An 18,540-nucleotide genomic window follows, 5' to 3' on the forward strand; every position below is an offset into this window, starting at 1 on the left:
AAACCATGGTTGGCACAGGTATGGAGAAATGGTTACCAACATGTGGTAAGAATATAAAATGATACAAACATTCTGGAGGACATTGGTAATGAGGACAATTTAAAAAATATATAATCTTGGTTAAAAACATTCTCCATACTGCATTTTTACAGTATGTGTTTTTGATATAAAAAATAATGGAAACAATGTTAGTAAAGGAGGATTTGTTAAACAATTATGGTGTAACCATATAGTGAAATACTACCTAGACTTTAGGGAGGATGAAATCCCTAGGATGATATTTATATCATATGTTTAATAATGTACTTAATATATTTATCATCTCTAAAGAGGTATATATTTATCATCTCTAAAGACCAGGCAGTACTTTGTATACACATACGTACATATACATATAGACACATATACACATATTCACATATACACATACATACACACACCAGCATATAAAAAAATAAATGATATTGTCAAATGGAAAATTCTACAAGAGAATACAGCAATGGTTTGTCAATAATCATGGTTTGTCATAATAATGGTTTCACTTTCCATAATTTTGGTTCCCACTGGTTAAACTAAGTCCAGAAGTATGATTCTCTTTCTCAGGCATTTTCAGGTCAGTAGTAGCTTAACATGTCACAATGCCTGCGTCATTCACCTGAATTCATCTCATCATGTAGACATTTTACCATCTTGTATCAATTCACAAGGGTGAGTACAGTATAGTATAATAAGACACTAATACATAACTTTTATTATAGTATATTATTATAATTGTCCATTTTATTGTTATTGCTAATCTTTTACTGTGCCTAATTCATGAGTTAAACTCTATTAGGAAAAAAAAAAAAACCCAAAAAACTCTATTAGGGATATATGCATAGGGAAAAAAATAAGTACATATAGTGTTTGGTACTATCTGTGGTTTCAGGCATCCACTGGGGGCCTTAGACCATATCCCCTGTAGAAAAGAGGGACTACAGTATAGTGAATCCATTTTGGGGGGTTTTCTTTGTTTTTGCTTTTAAAGATTTATTTTAGAGGAAGAGAGACAGATAAAGAAAGCAAGAGTGGCAGGGGGAGGCAAAGGGAGAGGACATGAGCAACTCAAATAGACTCTACACTAAGTACAGAGCCAAACGTGGGGCTCCATCACATGACCCTGAGATCGAGCCCTGAGCCGAAACCAAGAGTCGGAGACTTAACCAACTGCACCACCCAGGTGCCCCTATACTCAATCCATTTTCATTAAAAAAGCTCATAAATAAAGTTACAGGTATGTCTATTACACTGGCTGTTACAATACGCATGATGTAAACACACATATCTATGCCCACATACTAAAACATATGCAGAAAAAGTCTGAAAAGTTACTCAGTAAATTTATAGTAGGGCTATTAACAGCAGTAAAAATATTAAATATTTTAATTCATTTTCGAGCTTATTTATATATCCTAATTTTTAAACTATGAGTACAAATTATTTATATAAACCAATAAGAATTTTAAAAAGGGAATGATATTCTTCTATGGTATGCATTCCAAAAAACTGTCTGATACAGATATATCACATGCTAGCTACTAAAGAGAAATGAAAGTTAACTGTTTTCAGACATCACTGTAGATTCTTAATAGAAAAACAAAATCACAGCAGAAGAACAAAAGCACTTAGGGCTTTCTAAACCTAGATTCCAATAAGCATTTTTTATGTTACTTAAAATATAATTTCATATATTAAATTAATAAGAAAACACGCTAGCATAAGGCTAGGCAGAATGCTTTTTTCTTACTTGAATATGTTCATTTTTAAGTAGAGTTTTTAGTTTCTTCAATTCAGGATCATTTGAATTTTCATGTTTTCCAAAATTAAAAAATATGAGCCACCGATGATGAGCCAACCGATCCTTTGAAGTGATAAAAAGGAAAAAAAAAAGTGATAAAATAATGTCAGAATCAAGAAATTCTAATGGCCCTATTGTTTATTTCTTTGATTTAAATTTTAGCTACCATACCCATTACTTCAAAATACTAAAATTCAGACTTATTCACACTTATATTCTGCATTTCTTTGGAATGTTATGTAAGTCGATCCTATATTAAAGGCTAAAAATCACCAAATTATATAATCTAAAAGCAGATACCTGTGCCAAAAATTATATAGTTTTAATGATATATAGCTAAAAAGTTGGGGGGTAGGGAAGGAAGCTTTTTCAGGTTTGGCAGAGTTTGGTAGGGATACAGACTTAGCTCTGGGATCACTGAGTAGAAAAAAAAATGATTTTACTACAAACTCAGTCTTTCTAAAGCTGCTTCTTAGTTCTCAGTGAACAATATAAACAGTTCTGTAAGCAAGAACATAAAATTCTAAATCAGATCCAAAGTTACTTTGTGATCAGAATCTTGGCTTTTCTGACACTCCCGCTGAGGCCCCATTCAGGACTGATTATGTTGTCTTGAACTCCAGACCCACCCTGAAGTTGCAACTCCAGCAATTAGAGTTTAACCTAGAATAACTAATATATACATATATGTTATATTTATATATGCAATCCTTTGAAACTGCTTTCTAATGATGAATAAAACAAATGCTGATTTTAAAATGTAAGACTTGAAATGTTACCAACATTTACTACCATTTATTACCATTAACAGAAATATTACCTCTAGTGTGTTTGCCGAAAGTAGTTCAAAATCTGGAAGATTATGCATTATTTCCAAATATATTTCTTTAGCATCCAATGAATTAAGGAACTAAAATAAGAGAATCATATTATAATCTTTTAAATCGACATCCATTTATTTTAGTGTCTTTTTTCCATATAATTCTTTTTTTTTTTTTTAAAGATTTTATTTATTTGTCAGAGAGAGAGAGGGAGAGAGAGGCAGACAGAATGGCAGGCAGAGGCAGAGGGAGAAGCAGGCTCCCCGCCGAGCAAGGAGCCCGATGTGGGACTCGATCCCAGGACGCTGGGATCATGACCTGAGCTGAAGGCAGCTGCTCAATCAACTAAGCCACTCAGGTGTCCCTAATATCAAGAGAGGACTGATTTAATTAACAATATAGACATTGCTCTAACAATAGTTTCTAAACAGAAATTAACTGGCCATGAAAATAAAAGATGGAAATAAATAATTTACATTAACACTGAAACACAATTTCGTTAAGGGGGAAAAAAAAAACACCTTCTAGAGAGTTCAAAAACCTGAGAAATTTTCTAGAAAATAGGAAGTTGTTTAAAAAATCCACTTAAAGTATGTCACATTTAGTGGATGGATTGTTACTTAGGGATTGTTGGTTTATCCATTTATGTGTTATTTATCTCTAGCACATAGTATATAATATACATAGGCACTATATATAGTGTCCACTTACATGCCAGATAATCTTCTAGGGAGTTGAGGTATAACAGTAAAAAAAAAAAAAAAAAATCAAACTTAAAAATGTACTGTGGGAGAAAAATAAAAATACAAAGATAATATATTAGTGTATACTATAAGGGGATAAATGCTCTAGTAGCAGTGGAAGTGGATTTTAAAACGATTTTAATGACAGAGTCACAAATTCTCCTGATATGACTATGAGAAAAAGAAGAGTTAAGAATGACTGCAAGGTATTTGACCTGAATGATAAAAGGATGGATTTTTTTTTATCAACTGAGATAGAGAAAACTGTGGGTAGAGCAGATTTATGGGAGGATATTGGCAGTATAGGTACAGATATCTAAGTTTGAAAAAAAATCAGTTCATATTCCAGGGGAGATGTCAAATAGGCAGTGGAATATGTATGTAGGTCTGGAGTGGAGGTCAGAGGTTTGGGCCACAGATAAAAGTGGAAAGTTATCAGCATGAAGTCCTAAGTGCACATATATGTATGTAGAGATCTGGAAGAGTATTTGTCAAGATTTGATGGTGCTTATCTACGGGTGGTTTGGTTTTAGAAGAATTTTGATCTATCTATATACATTTCTATACCCACACATGAACTTCTGTAGTGAATATGTGTTACCTTTGTTGACATCAAGAAAGCAGAATTAAAATACAGAAATAAAACTATTGACACTTTGTCTTAATTTATTATTGTCTTTTGAAGTTCCCTAGGGACCTATCTAATATCCCATTATTTATCTTAGCTCCTTGATAACTAGCTTGAGCCTCAGTCTCCTCATTCATAAAATTAGGGAGGTGAACTGTAAAGTAGATTGCCAAACTGAGTTTATACCAGAATCTAACAGAGTGGTTTAAAAAAACAAACACGAGTTCCAAACATACGAATGATCTATATTTTAACATTAGAAAATACACATATAGGGGCACCTGGGTGGCTCAGTGGGTTAAGCCTCTGCCTTCGGCTCAGGTCATGATCCCAGGGTCCTGGGATCGAGCCCCACATCGGGCTTTCTGCTCTGCAGGTAGCCTGCTTCCTCCTCTCTCTCTGCCTGCCTCTCTGCCTACTTGTGATCTCTGTCAGATAAATAAAGAAAAAATCTTTAAAAAAAAAAAAAAAAGAAAATACACATATAAATGGAAACCAATGAAAATTCATATAATCTAAGAATGTTTTCCATACTTCTGGGTTGTAAAGTGCAATGGTTTCTACCACTGTAAAATAATCCTTATAGCAGACCTTACCATTCAATAGAATCCCAGAAATTAAATACTTATTCTAAATATCAAATGTTTATTATAAGTGGATTCATTTCCTTGTTACTGTTTACAAAATGATTTATAATGTTTGAATATATGTGTTCACATATATATAAAGAAATTAGTAACTCATACCAAAACACTGCTTTTCTCTTTGTTACTTAAAGTGGCTCCAGGAGGAAAATAGGCAGTAGTACTTGTTGTAATATCCAAACTTTTACAAAGGTTGTCCTGGGTGGCACAGTCCATCCACCCTACATTAACAAGACCATCCTACAGTGCAAAGAAACAACAACAACAAAAACCCAAAACAGGTCACGTGTTAAGTAAAAGAGAAAGTTAAAGGAATTTAGTTTTATTTAGAAAACCCCAACTTTTCTACTGTAAATTTAAATTTTTTTTAAAAAGTTTAAACAATAAATGACCAGATTTGAATTTCATGATTAATAAAGTTGGTCTAATAGATATAAAAATTCTACCAAACATATATAGAAAACATATTTTTGAGCACACATAGATTCTTCACAATTTTCCTAACTGATAAACTTCCAGGCAGCCAAGGGAGCTCCTACAGTGTTAAAGTATCAACAACATACAGATTACATTCCCAACCATAATGTGATGAGAGCTAAAAATACAACAAAATAACAATATTGCAAAAATAGTAAGAAATAAAGTTTGGAGGGACACACACACTTATAAATACCTCTTTGATTAAAGAAAAATTCAGTTAGGTTAGATATTTAGAAGTGAATGACAATGAAAGTACCACATGTCAAAATTCTAATTAGGAAGAAAAGTTTTATAGCTATGAATACACTTATCAAAAAACAAAATTTACAAATAAGTGTTTAAAGAACTACGAAAAAATATTTAGAATCAATTCTCAAGTATCTTTCTTAATACGGTCATAGTTTTACAAAATAATTGATGCTTACCAACATGCCACTGAGCCTGAGTTGCGTCTGTGAAGTCAAACAATCTAGCGAGGAAAAAAATTGTAACACAATTTTAGCTTTATTAAGTCTGTACTTTATTTTGCCTTTCACCCCAAACTAACACAGTGATTCTAAGGCAACTGACTGGACTCCACTGGTAAATGTCCATACATGCTGACACACATGCACACGCGTGCACATTCTCTCCCTAGTTTCCCAGGATTTCTAGCTAAAGGTAATCTCTTTACAATGATCCTCTTAAATCTCTGCTCCTATCAATAATCCCCTTGATCTAAGAAATCTCATGATTTTGGAGAAATGAAATGTAATGGCTCTATTTGATAAAAATATATAAAGAACATTTAAATTTAAAATACAACAGTCTTTTATTTAATTTTAATTCCAGTAGTTAACATGCAGTGTTTCAGGTGTACAACAAAGGGATTCAACAATTCTATACATTACAGTGCTCTTCATGGCAAGTGTATTCTTTAATCTCCATGACTTTATTCACCCATCCCCCCACCCACCTTCCCTCTGATAACCACTAGTTTGTTCTCTATACTTCAAAGTCTATTTCTTGGTTTGTCTCTTTTTCCCTCTTTCTTAAATTCCATGTGTGAAATCATATGGTATTTATCTTTTTTTCACTGACTTATTTCACTTAGGATTATAGTCTCTAAATCCATCCATGCTGTTGCCAATGACAAGATTTCATTATTTTTTTTTAGGCTGAATATTCCACTATATACCATAATGCCACTTCTTTATTCATTCATCTATTGGTGGACACTTGGGCTGCTTCCATAATTTGGATATTATAATTAATGCTGCAATCAACACAGGGAGCTATGTATCTTTTTCAACTAGTTTTCATATTCTTTGGGTAATTACTGGATCATATGATAGCTCTATTTTCAACTTTTTGAGGAACCTCCATATTGCCACAGTGGCTGCATCAGTTTGCATTCCCACCAAAAAGTGCACAATGGTTCCTTTTTCACCACATCCTCATCCATACTTGTTTCCTGTTTTTGATTTTAGTCATTCTGATAGGTGTGAGGTGTGAGATGCTCAACATAATCATGATCTTTTTGTGTGTGTTGGTCATCTGTGTGTCTTCTTTGGTGAAATGTCTATTCATGTCTCCTCCCCATTTGCAAACTGGATTATTTGTGTGTGTGTTGAGCTACATATGTTCTTTAATATTTTCTTCTCCCATTCTATATATTGTCTTTTAGTTTTGTTGTTTCCTTTGCTGGGCAGGTTTTTATTTTGATGTAATCCCAATAGTTTACTTTTGCTTTTGTTTTTCTTGCCTTAGGAGGCATGTCTGGAAAAATGTTGTGGCTGATAGAGAAATTACTGCCTGTGTACTCTTCTAGAATTTTTATGGTTTCAGGTCTTACTTTTTAGGGCCTTACTTCATTTTATTTTTGTTAATGGTGTAAGAAAGTGGTCCAATTTTCCCAACAGTATTTGTTGAAGGGACTTTTCCCCCCACTACATATTCTCCCTCCTTTGTAGATTAATTAACCACAAAAGCACGGCTTTATTTTTTGGGCTCTATACGCTTTCTCTTGATCTGTGTCTATTTTTGTGCTAGTAGCATACTGTTTTAATTACTATAGGTTTGTAGGAAATCTTGCAATTTGAGATTGTTATACCTCCAGTTTTGTTCTTTTTCAAGGTTGCTTTGCTATATGGGATTTTTGCAGTTCTATACACATTTTAGGATTATTTGTTCTATTTCTATAAAAAATGCTGTTGGTATTTTGATAGAGTTTGTAGTAAATCTACAGATTGGATTTGGATAGCATGGACATTTTTAACAATTTTGTTCTTCCAATCCTTAAGCATGGAATGGTATCTTTCCATTTGTTTGTATTGTCTTCAGTTTCTTTCATCATGTTCTATAGTTCCATAGTATACATCTTTTACCTTTTTGGTTAAGTTTATTCTTAAGTATTTCACTACTCTTGGTGCAATTCTAAATAGGATGATTTTCTTAATTTTTCTTTCTGCTGCTTTATTATTAGGGTATAGAAATGCAACAGGTTTCTGTATATTGATTTTGCACCCTGCAACTTTACTGAATTCATTTATCAGTGCTAATAGTTTTCAGTGGAGTCTTTAGGGTTTCCTATATTCAGTGGAGTCTTTAGGGTTTCCTATATGTTACTTGCAAATAGTGATTATTTACTGATTACTATTACTATTTACCATTTACTGATCTAGATGCCTTTTCTTTTTCTTGTCTGACTACTGTGGCTAGGACTTCCAGTACTACACTGAATAAAGTGGTCAGAGGGGACATTCTTGTCTTGGCCCTGATCTTAGGAGAAAAACTTTCAGTTTGTCACCACTGAGTATCATGTTAGCTGTAGATTAGTATACAGCCTTTATTATGTTGAGGTATGTTCTTTCTAAACCTACTTTGTTCATAAATGAATGCTGTACGTTGTCAAATGCTTTTTCTGCATCTACTGAAATGATCGTATGCTTTTTTTTTTTTTTTTTAAAGATTTTGTTTATTTATTTGACGGACAGAGATCACAGGTAGGAAGAGAGGCAGGCAGAGAGAGGAGGAGGAGGCAGGCTCCCTGCTGAGCAGAGCCCAATGCGGGGCTCGATCCCAGGACCCCGGTATCATGACCTGAGCGGAAGGCAGAGGCTTTAACCCACTGAGTCACCCAGGCGCCCCCATCATATGGTTTTTATCTTTTCTTTTGTTGATATCACATTGTTGATATCACATCGATTGATTTGATAATGTTGAACCACCCTTGTATCCCAGAATTCAATCCCACTTCATTATGGTAAATGAATTTTTTAATGTATTGTTAGAGATTTTTGTATCTATGTATCTATGTTCATCAGAGATATTAGAGTATAGTTTTTTTGTTTTTTTGTTTTTTTTTTTTGTAGCATCTTCTGGTTTTGGTATCAGGGTAATGCTGGCCTCCTAGAATGAATACGGAAGCTTTGCTTCATAAAATACAATATAGTTTTAAAAAAACTCATCATTTTCATGAAAATGCTAGGATACAATGAGACATATTTAGAAGTAAGGGAGCTGTAGCACCATACAGCTTTTAAAGATATGTAACAACAATCTACCTGGGGTGAAAAGTAAAAGAATGTCAGAAAGTTTAAGTTTTCTTAATGTGTGGAAAAAACCAGAAATCTATGCATTAGACCAAAATGAAACAAAATCCCTCAATGATAGCCTAATTTAAGGGTTATTTTTGCTTGAAGGCAATATCTTCCTAAGATGGGCCTTACAGGATAGGGGTGAGTGGCTGATTTTAGCTGAGGGCAATTTGTTCTCAATACAGTAGCATGAAGCTGACAGGTAAAGTCTGGGTTAAAGACCCATGTTGGAATTAAACATATGAAAATGTATTAATGAATTGGGGTATTCTGTAATAATGGGGCTGATTTTTAACCGATCTCATTGTTTGAATAGAGTTTAATAGTTTGTGGTTTGGTACCTAGAGTACTGAATTTTCTAACTAATTTACTGGTAAAAAGTTTCCTAGAAATGGAAAGTTGTCATCTTCAAATATTTTATAAGGCAACATGCATACATTTTTGATATGTTAAGTATGAGACAAAGTCCATAATACCAAAAAATTATTATTTTGGGAGGGTTACAATCTGTCAACAACTAATTATTTTTGCAAACTGCCAAATATATCTGTGGTTATCCGAATGTACTATTTATAATGAGAATAATTAAGTTGAAAAACTGGACCACCAAACAAAATCATAAATGAAATAAATGAAATCTCAACAAATTAGTAATCTATAACTTATGTGTAAATTAATAAATAATTTAAGTATTTGTTAAATGAAAAATTGTAACTGGATATGAACTGTAGTTTGAAGTACTGAAATCAATTACAGTAGAATACTTAAGACTGACAGCTAGTCAAAAGGTACAAACTCCTTGTTAGAAGATTAACAGGTTCTGGGAATGTGATGTACAGCATGGTGATAATAACCGATATTACTGTATCATACACTTGAAAACTGCTAAGAGTAGATTTTAAATATTCTTACCATGAAAAAGAAATGGTATTTATGGGACAGAAATGCAGTGTTAGCTAATGCTATGGTGGTAATCATTTTGCAATATGTAAGTGTATTGACAGGTTGTATACCATGAAGGTACATTATTTATATGACAACTTTATCTCAATTAAAAAAATAAAAATTAAGTATCTTGATTTTTTCATCATTACAAAATAAAAAAATTACCTCCTCCTTTGGAACAAAAAGTGATCAGCCAGCCAACACCCGCAGCAAAAGCAGTTTGTATGGCGTTAACAAAATTCCCTTGAAAGAAAATTAAGCAAATTTCTGATTATCTATTACTGCAATTCAGGAATTCATAAAAATCCTCTTGAAGCATATCAAATTCCTACATTGACTTTCCATTGTTTTCATCATCTAAAATCTTAATTCATTATTTCATTAAGAAATTGGTAACTAAAACTGGTAACCAAGGCCCCTGTGATCTGAGCTTTGTCCACCCATTCAGCTAGCTGTGTTTTTCCTCATACTATTCCACCTGCTGCCCATCTTTCTGTTAGATTTATGGCAAAGTAATGGCAGTTTATAACGTTCACAGTGCTCTTTGAAGGCTTCCTCTTCATTTTCATGACAGATTGGGTCTGACTTCATTCAAGAAATATCTTCTAATCCTTCCAGTTTTCCTCATTTGAGTTCTTTTATATCCTTCATGTTTCCCTAAGACTGCCTCTACCATAATAGTTATTACACTGCGTTAATGGTTTACTAATGCCTTCCTTGCTAAAACAATGAGAATTACATATTACTGCAGCCCTAATATTTAACACAGTTCCAGAGACATTACTTGTATTCAGAGAATGGTGTGAACATCTTACTAGATATGAATACTATCATTTCATGGGTATCACAGAGTATAACCCACCTAAAGTCACTTGATGAATTAAAAGTCTAAGATTAGAGGAAAGAGTTTTTAAACTTTAAAATTACACTGGATCAGGAATTGACTGCTTGATACAGTACACTTATGAAAGCAATAAAATGCTTGGTTAACTAAACATTGTATTCTGAAAGCTGCCATTACACCTAGCATCACACCATATTCATTTCCCATATCTTAACTGCTTTAATTTCTATACAAATCTGATTCACTTGTTAAATACCAACTATTTAGCAGAGGTCAGAAAAGTAACAAAATTCCCTTCTTTTTAAAAAGCATGGATAAGATAGCTTAAAAATTTCAATATTATGACCAACGTGTTAACACTATTACTGAAAAAAATTAAAATACCAAAATCAAAGTATCCTTGAAAATCAAAGAAATGAAAATAAAATTACCTGTCCATAATTCTGTCACGGTGCTTCTAACATGCTGCATGGCAAAACGCACCAAACTTTCCTTTGATCTGTCACCATGATATTTCACTGCAGCCTTTTTTTTTTTTTATAAAAAGAAAAACATCTTTTATTGTTTCTTTTAAAAACTCAGTAGGAATAATACCAAATGCTTTCAACTTTACCTTATTTTGAATACAATAAGATTTATTTCTCAATACTATTTCCAAACGATATACTGCAGATCTTGATTGTATAGATTCCACAAAAGACATTTCAACAACACTATTTATAATAGTTTTCTAGTTTGTTTTTTCATTAGAAAAAGAAGGAGATATCAGAACTTTATATTCAATGAGACAATACAGGTAAAATATTTTGTGAACTATGAAGTACAATATGCATAATGGTTCAGTTAAGACAGAAACCAATGGTAAACATTTAATTTTGAAATAAAGAAAGGTCAAAGTAATGGCATTTAAATTATAATCCAAAATGTTTATTATGACTAGACTCTAGTTAGATGGCACCTAAAATCATATTTAAAAATCAAAACATTCTACAAAATCATGTATTGTGTTCTCACTAGTATTTTCCTTGTCATAAAGTTCCAAATTTAAAAAATGCCAACTTTACCCCTTACCATTCCAGACCTAAAAATGAAGAGGCTGGGATAACTGTTGACTCCCTTCATTCGGCAAAGCATTCTATCATCACCACAGTTAACGGCACCAATTCGAAGTAATCCATCCACTTCTTTAGCAAAGTCTCTCCACTAGTAAGAAAAAAGAGTAAGTATTGCCCTGATAAGGTAATTTTTCTTTCCTTGAACACTCTTCAAGCTACGCATTCTTAAAGAAGAGTATTTTTATCAAATAAAACCATACATATATGAAAGTATTTGATAATTGATAGTTATCATTACTAATAATAGAACAAAGTCCTAATATATTAAAAAAACACTCGGCAGATCAGAATAAAATTTTAACAATCAAGATGTAAAAAAATACATACTGTGGGAGCTAAATCATGGCAGTGTGAACATCCTGGGGAGTAAAAGTTCACAAACCAAAGTTCTCCAGAATTAACAGCAGCATCTAAAGCATATAAAACCAAAACAACTTAGAATTATTTGCTGAAGGTTTGTGCATATTTTAGTTAAAATTTTGTTTTAGTCATACATCTTCCATACTACCTTTGTTATTTTCTGTGCAAGTTTTTCTTTCTTTCTTTCTTTCTTTCTTTTTTTTTTAAAGATTTTATTTATTTATTTGACAGAAAGAAAGATCACAGGTAGGCAGAGAGGCAGGCAGAGAGAGAGGGGGAAGTAGGCTCCCCGCAGAGCAGAGAGCCCGATGCAGGGCTTGATCCCAGGACCCTGGGATCATGACCTGAGCCGAAAGCAGAGGCTCAACCCACTGAGCCACCCAGGCGCCCCTGTGCAAGTTTTTCTATAAAAAGAGAACATGTTACAGTTGACCCTTGAACAATATGGGCTTGGATTTTTTTCTGATACAGTAATGTACCTGTATTTTCTCTTCCTTATGATTTTAATAATTTTTCCTCTAGTTTACTATTAAGAATAACAGTATATAACATATATACAAAACGTGTTAATCTACCGTTATGTTACTACAAGGCTTCTAGTCAACAGAAGGCTATTAGTAGTTATGTTTGGGAAAGTCAACTGGGTGGGAGGCCAGTGCCCCAACCCCTGCACTGTTCAACGGTCAACTGTGTATCAACTGTCAAACTAACAATATTGCAAAAAACCTCCTTTGGGCACATACTTGACTAAAGCAAGACACACTTGTCATCATGAAGCTCTGAAGAGATGTGGCATAAGGAATCAGCAGCCAAACCTCATACACAAGTTTGTGTGGATAAGAGAAATAAATGAAGAGGAGAAACAGTGAGAAGAGCTGGAAATTTAAGTTCATCTACTAACTGCAGAACAGGTTACATACCTGGGTAAATCAGTTCTGACAGCTACTTCAAATTTTCAAAGAATGAAATAAGACAACTACACAAGACAGTAAGGACTGTGGAGACTAAATTTAATCTTTGTCCTTAAGTCATTTACCTAAACTCTTTTATTAGAAAAACATTAGATCATGGTTTTTAACAGTTTAAAACACAAATACATATTTGCTAATATAATGGATCTGAATATCACATGATATCTAGCCAATAATCTATTATGCGTTATAATCTATAAAATGACCAGATGTAAACTCTTAAGAAGAGAACATAGACAGTAAATTTCTTTGACCCCAGCAGTAACAACATTGTTTTAGAAATGTCTCCTAAAGCAAGGGAAACAAAAGCAAAAATAAACTATTACATCAGAATAAAAAGCTTTTGCACAGCAAAGAAAACCATCACCAAAAAAAAGGAACCTCCGAAATCAGAGAAGATAAATACATAAGAAGTTTATAAAATCCAATACCAAAAACCCCACATAATCTGATTAAAACTGTGCAGGGGATCTGTATATTTTTCCAAAGAAGATATACAGATGTATGTAAAAGATGCTTAACATCACTAAACATCAGAGAAAAGCAAATCATAACCACTATGAGATATCACTTTACATCTGTCAGAATAGCTAGAATCAAGACGAAATAACAAGTACGGCAAGGATGTACAGAGAATGGGACACTTGTGCATTGTGGATGAGTGTAAATTGTTATAGGGAGGTTCCTCAAAAAACTAAATATAGAACTAACATATGATCCAATAATTTCACTGGGTATTTACCTAGAAAAAACAAAAAACTAATTTGAAAGATAACATGCACCTTTGTGTTTACTGCAGCATTATTTATAATAGCCAAGATACGGAAGCAGCCCAAGTGTCCACTGACAGATTAACAGATTAAAAATGTGGTATATATACAATGGAATATTAGCCATAAAAAGGATGAGATCCTGCCATTTGTGACAATAAAGATGGACCTACAAGGTTATTATGCTAAGTGAAATAAGTCAAAGAAAAACAAACACCGTATGATTTCACTTATATGTGAAACCTAAAAAACAGAACAGATGAATAAGTAAACAAAAAGTACAATCAGACATGTAAGTACAAACTGATGGTTCCCAGTGGGGAGGAATGTGTGGGGAAAGAGCAAAATGGTAAAGGAAGTGGGAGTTACCAGCTCCCAGTTATGGAATAAATAAGTCATGGGAATAAAAGATACAGAGAATACAGTCTGTGGTATTGTAACAGCATTGCACAGTGACAGATGGCAGCTATACTGGTGAAGAACACAGCACACCTACAGAGCTGTTGAGTCACTATGTTGTACACCTGAAACTAATGTAACATAGTGTGTCAACTCTACTCAAAAAACAACTCAATGTTTACTTTCAATTTCAAGACACATGGATCTGTAGAGAAAAGTTAATTTGTACATTACTGGTAAAGCATATAATTTATCATTTTATTAGCTATTCCCTGGCAATGTTTAGAAAGTCTGACCAACAGATCATTCTATCTAAGTGGCTAAAATAATTGCCATATAAACTTGGACCACCAACTGGTAATAACTTAGGTAAAACTTTTATAAACTCAGTGAAGACTCTAACAGAAATAGGGTTGTTTCATTAGCTTATTTATAAATAAGAAATGAGATGGGTATTTATATATAAAAAGATAAAGAAATTATTAGACAAAATAGGACTGATCATAAGTCTTTTGTTTTTTTAAAAAATTTTATTTATTTATTTGACAGAGAGAGATCACAAGTAGGCAGAGAGGCAGGCAGAGAGAGAGGAAGGGAAGCAGGCCCCCTGCTGAGCAGAGAGCCCATGCAGGACTCGATCCCAGGACCCTGAGATCATGATCCAAGCCGAAGGCTTAACCCACTGAGCCACCCAGGCGCCCTGATCATAAGTCTTAAATAAAAGTATAACATATGACAAATCTGAATGGCATTTAAGAAACAAAACTGTTCACAGTGAAAAAATGTCCTTTTGGTACTTTTGTTTTCACAGAACACTTTTAACGTATTTATACAGTTCCCACTGCTGCTGAGTAAAATTAAAAAAAAATATTCTTAATGCTGTGTTATTAAGAATAAAACAAGTATATTTCAGAATGCAACTTTCAGCTTCTAAATTCTACAATTACAGTAGTGTCCACTTATATCCACACAACGACAGCTAACAACTTGTTAGCTTAGAAAAATGTAACAATAGGATGAGGTCATAAACACGTGAGGTAACAGAGATCAAAGAGTTAAGAGCATAAATTACTGAGTAAGAGAAAACTAAATGTACAAGTGGTAACAGAGATCGAAGAGTTAAGAGCATAAATTACTAAGTAAGACAAAACTAAATGTGGGCGCCTGGGTGGCTCAGTGGGTTAAGCCACTGCCTTCGGCTCAGGTCATGATCTCAGAGTCCTGGGATCGAGTCCTGCGTCGGGCTCTCTGCTCAGCAGGGAGCCTGCTTCCTCCTCTCTCTCTCTGCCTGCCTCTCTGCCTACTTGTGATCTCTCTCTGTCAAACAAATAAATAAAATCTTTAAAAAAAAAAAAAAACTAAATGTAAAAGTATAGGGAATACAGTCAATAAGACAACTGATGAGTAACTCTAATGCTAACAGGTTCACTTCATTTAAGAAAAAAAGAGCAGCACAAGCATAGGCTTTAAGATGAACCAGAGCTGAGTGTATGCCCTATCTCTGGTACTGTGTCAGTCAGGAAAGATTATGCTATAGTACACAAGTGATTCCAATGGGCTGACAATAAAGGTTTATTTCTACCATTTATTACATGTCTATACTGAGTTGGCTGCAACTCTCCGTGACCCCTGGCCGGTGAAGCAGGCTCTATTTTCAACAACACTATTTCTCCTGACAGAGCAAAATGGTGAACTACATGTTGGCTCTTAAAAGCTTCTGCCCAGAAGTGACACACATTACTTCTGTTCACATTTCACTGGCCAAAGCAAGTCATGTGGTCATACCCAAATTCTACAGAGTCGGATGTATAATTCTCCATCACAGAGAAAGAGAAACAATCAACATGGATGAATATAGGAAAATATACCACAATTACCTAATAGCTGAACTTAGGTATGTAATTGGTTTTTTCCCCTCAAATGCAGTTTGTAATTTCTGGGGAAAAAACCCTAGTATCAATATTGATGTTTGTTGTGAAGATTAGGTATGTTAAATATTAATTGCCTGGAATAGGAACTGATGCTCACAAATTAAAGCAATGTTTTATTATTCTCTTCCACTTACCTACAAAACATTCTTATAATATGACCACTTATTATTTGGAAGAACTTTGTCGTAATAACTCACTAAGAGGCAGCACAGGACTTGCTGGCAGACAGCACAGTTGTGAAATCAACAGCTCCATGAAACTGCACATTAAAAAATTTTTGCTATGATTTTTGTCCCTCAGAATGAAGCCTTTTAAGAGGATGTTTATTTATTCATTGATTCACTTTAGTTATTGAGAAATAATTCACTCCCTGATGTGACTATTATGGAAAAAAATTAGAAAATTTAGGGTATTAAAGGAAGTTTGTGTTATTATTTCCAATGGTAGAATTTCATCTTTCTTGTCCCAAGGAAAAGGGTTTCAAAAAAAAGTCTTATCAATGAGAAGCAATCCAGTATAGCCCCTATTCCTGAGATTCCCCCAAACCTTACTAATAAGGATCCAGTTATGCATACATTCCTGCAAACATGGTCCAGAATGTTGAGAAGTTCACCCTATGCAGGCTGTGCTTTGTATCATTTCAACACTGAATGGGTTTTGTTAGATGCCTTTACATCTTGTATTAACTAGATATGTCTGCTTCATAACTACAAGAATTACAATTCATAATCGTTAATTGAAATTAACAATAACTACTCTTCAAAAGAAGAGTTTTCTGACAAATAATTGAACAAAATCCTAGATTTCACCTTGTTAGATGATGGGGATTTAAGAAAAAAGAAAAGAAAAAAAAAAGGCAGAGGTGCTGTGAGCTCCTTTGCAATTTCTTGAGTTTGTCTTCAAAAGGATGCCTGTATTATGTAAGTACTATTCAAAATGACTAGTAAAATTGAGATGTCCTCTGCTTTTACAGATACTGTCTAGAATTTGCTTATAATGACTAAAAATCTACTTTTCTGTAACACATAAAAAGACAGTGCTACTGTCCTACTACATGCTCAGTAGAAAGGATGAGAACCTTAAGTAGAGTTTACTAATCAGATTTTCTCTTCTGTACTATAAACACTCTAGAGTTCAGTACTGATAAAAGTGAACTATGTAATTAGCACTAACTCTCCCACAACAACTGCAAAATTGGACAAAATATAAGACTTCTGCTGAAAGCATCAGACATTTACCAATATAGTAAAGAACTAGAGGGCCAAAGCATGGAAGGAGGTGAAAATCACAACGCCGGCATTTTCAAGAAAAGGTAGTTGACTGGCAATAAAGTGAGCAGAACTTTCAATACATTCATGAGGCTAGAGGGACAAAAATGGAGTACAGGGCAAATCTAAGAAAGGGTCCTCTAAATAAAGATGAACTGGAAAGTGACCAGTCCTCTCAAAATCCAAAGCTCGGCTTTTGAAACATTTCAGTCTCTGGATAAAACTGATCTGAGGTTGTTAGTGACCTCAGCCAGAAGAAAGCGTAACTCCTCTCTGGGAAAAGAGAACAACATAATTTTAAAATATCTTTGCAATTATATGCATAGTTATACAACAACAGAACTAAGTAACACAAACCAACAGAAATAACCAGTAATAGAAAGAAATACACAACCAAGTAGGTCAATGTCATATTTACACAAGTACAAATTGATACTATCTTGCTTCAGCTTCTTCAATTAAAACATCTGGAGCAGCTTGCTTCAGCCCAGTTACAGAGTACCTTCAGAGATCAGATGCCATGGTGGCAACTATGCACTGAACCTATCAGTATTAGCTTATTATTTCCGAAAAATGATGTCTAAGGTTTTGTGGCTGCATTTTTAACTACTCTTTGGGGGTTGTACATGAATTATTAGCAGTTTTTAATAACTGTTCCATAGTGACACACCTGAAAATGTTTGAACCCATATGCAATATAACCATCAGGAAAATCTCTCATTCTGGGTTACCCCATTTAATTGGTCAGTTTTCAAGTTCTGTTCAGTTCTTCCAATTCTATCTCTAATTCCAGTTTTCTGCCCTACTGGTCCCCAAACACCCACTGGCAAACTAGCTGATGAGAGGTAATAAGAGCCATAGAGGAAAGCTATAGGTTCATATAACTACATTCAGTGGAGTTATGATTCTCTAGCTTGTGATATGAGTACCATTTCTGTCTACCAAAAATAAAAAAAAAAATCAAATTTTTCCAATTTTCTTTGTATAGAAGACACACCTTTTTATTTTAAGAACTTGTTCAAGTGCTCATGTATAGGACTATTGACAAAATGCACTGAATATCTTTGTAGGCCTAGGCTCACCAACAGGATAGAGAAAATAAGTGCAGTTCTTGGTCAGAAGAAACTGTTCAAAATCAAGCGACTATTAGACATCTTTGATAATGATGATGTGTGAGAAACACTATATGCATTATTTTTTGCAGCT

The 18,540-nt window shown here is 33.8% G+C and overlaps 1 protein-coding gene across 2 annotated transcripts in view; it reads right to left on the bottom strand.

Moving 5' to 3' along the window:
- The window catches only part of DNAJC10 (DnaJ heat shock protein family (Hsp40) member C10), a 50,862-nt gene that overhangs the window by 21,954 nt on the left and 10,368 nt on the right, over positions 1–18,540 (bottom strand). For both annotated transcript variants that reach the window (XM_004768942.3, XM_013064809.2), the window contains exons 5-12: positions 11,963–12,045; positions 11,592–11,723; positions 10,952–11,045; positions 9,842–9,919; positions 5,579–5,622; positions 4,776–4,913; positions 2,658–2,747; positions 1,787–1,900 (exon numbers count right to left, since the gene is read on the bottom strand). In XM_004768942.3, the coding sequence (XP_004768999.1) occupies positions 1,787–1,900; positions 2,658–2,747; positions 4,776–4,913; positions 5,579–5,622; positions 9,842–9,919; positions 10,952–11,045; positions 11,592–11,723; positions 11,963–12,045 (773 nt within the window). The remainder of the gene's footprint in view (positions 1–1,786; positions 1,901–2,657; positions 2,748–4,775; positions 4,914–5,578; positions 5,623–9,841; positions 9,920–10,951; positions 11,046–11,591; positions 11,724–11,962; positions 12,046–18,540) is intronic.

Source organism: Mustela putorius, unplaced genomic scaffold (genome assembly GCF_011764305.1).
Source record: "Mustela putorius furo isolate JIRA1106 unplaced genomic scaffold, ASM1176430v1.1 tig00003869_pilon_pilon_pilon, whole genome shotgun sequence".
NCBI classification, from domain to species: domain Eukaryota; kingdom Metazoa; phylum Chordata; class Mammalia; order Carnivora; family Mustelidae; genus Mustela; species Mustela putorius.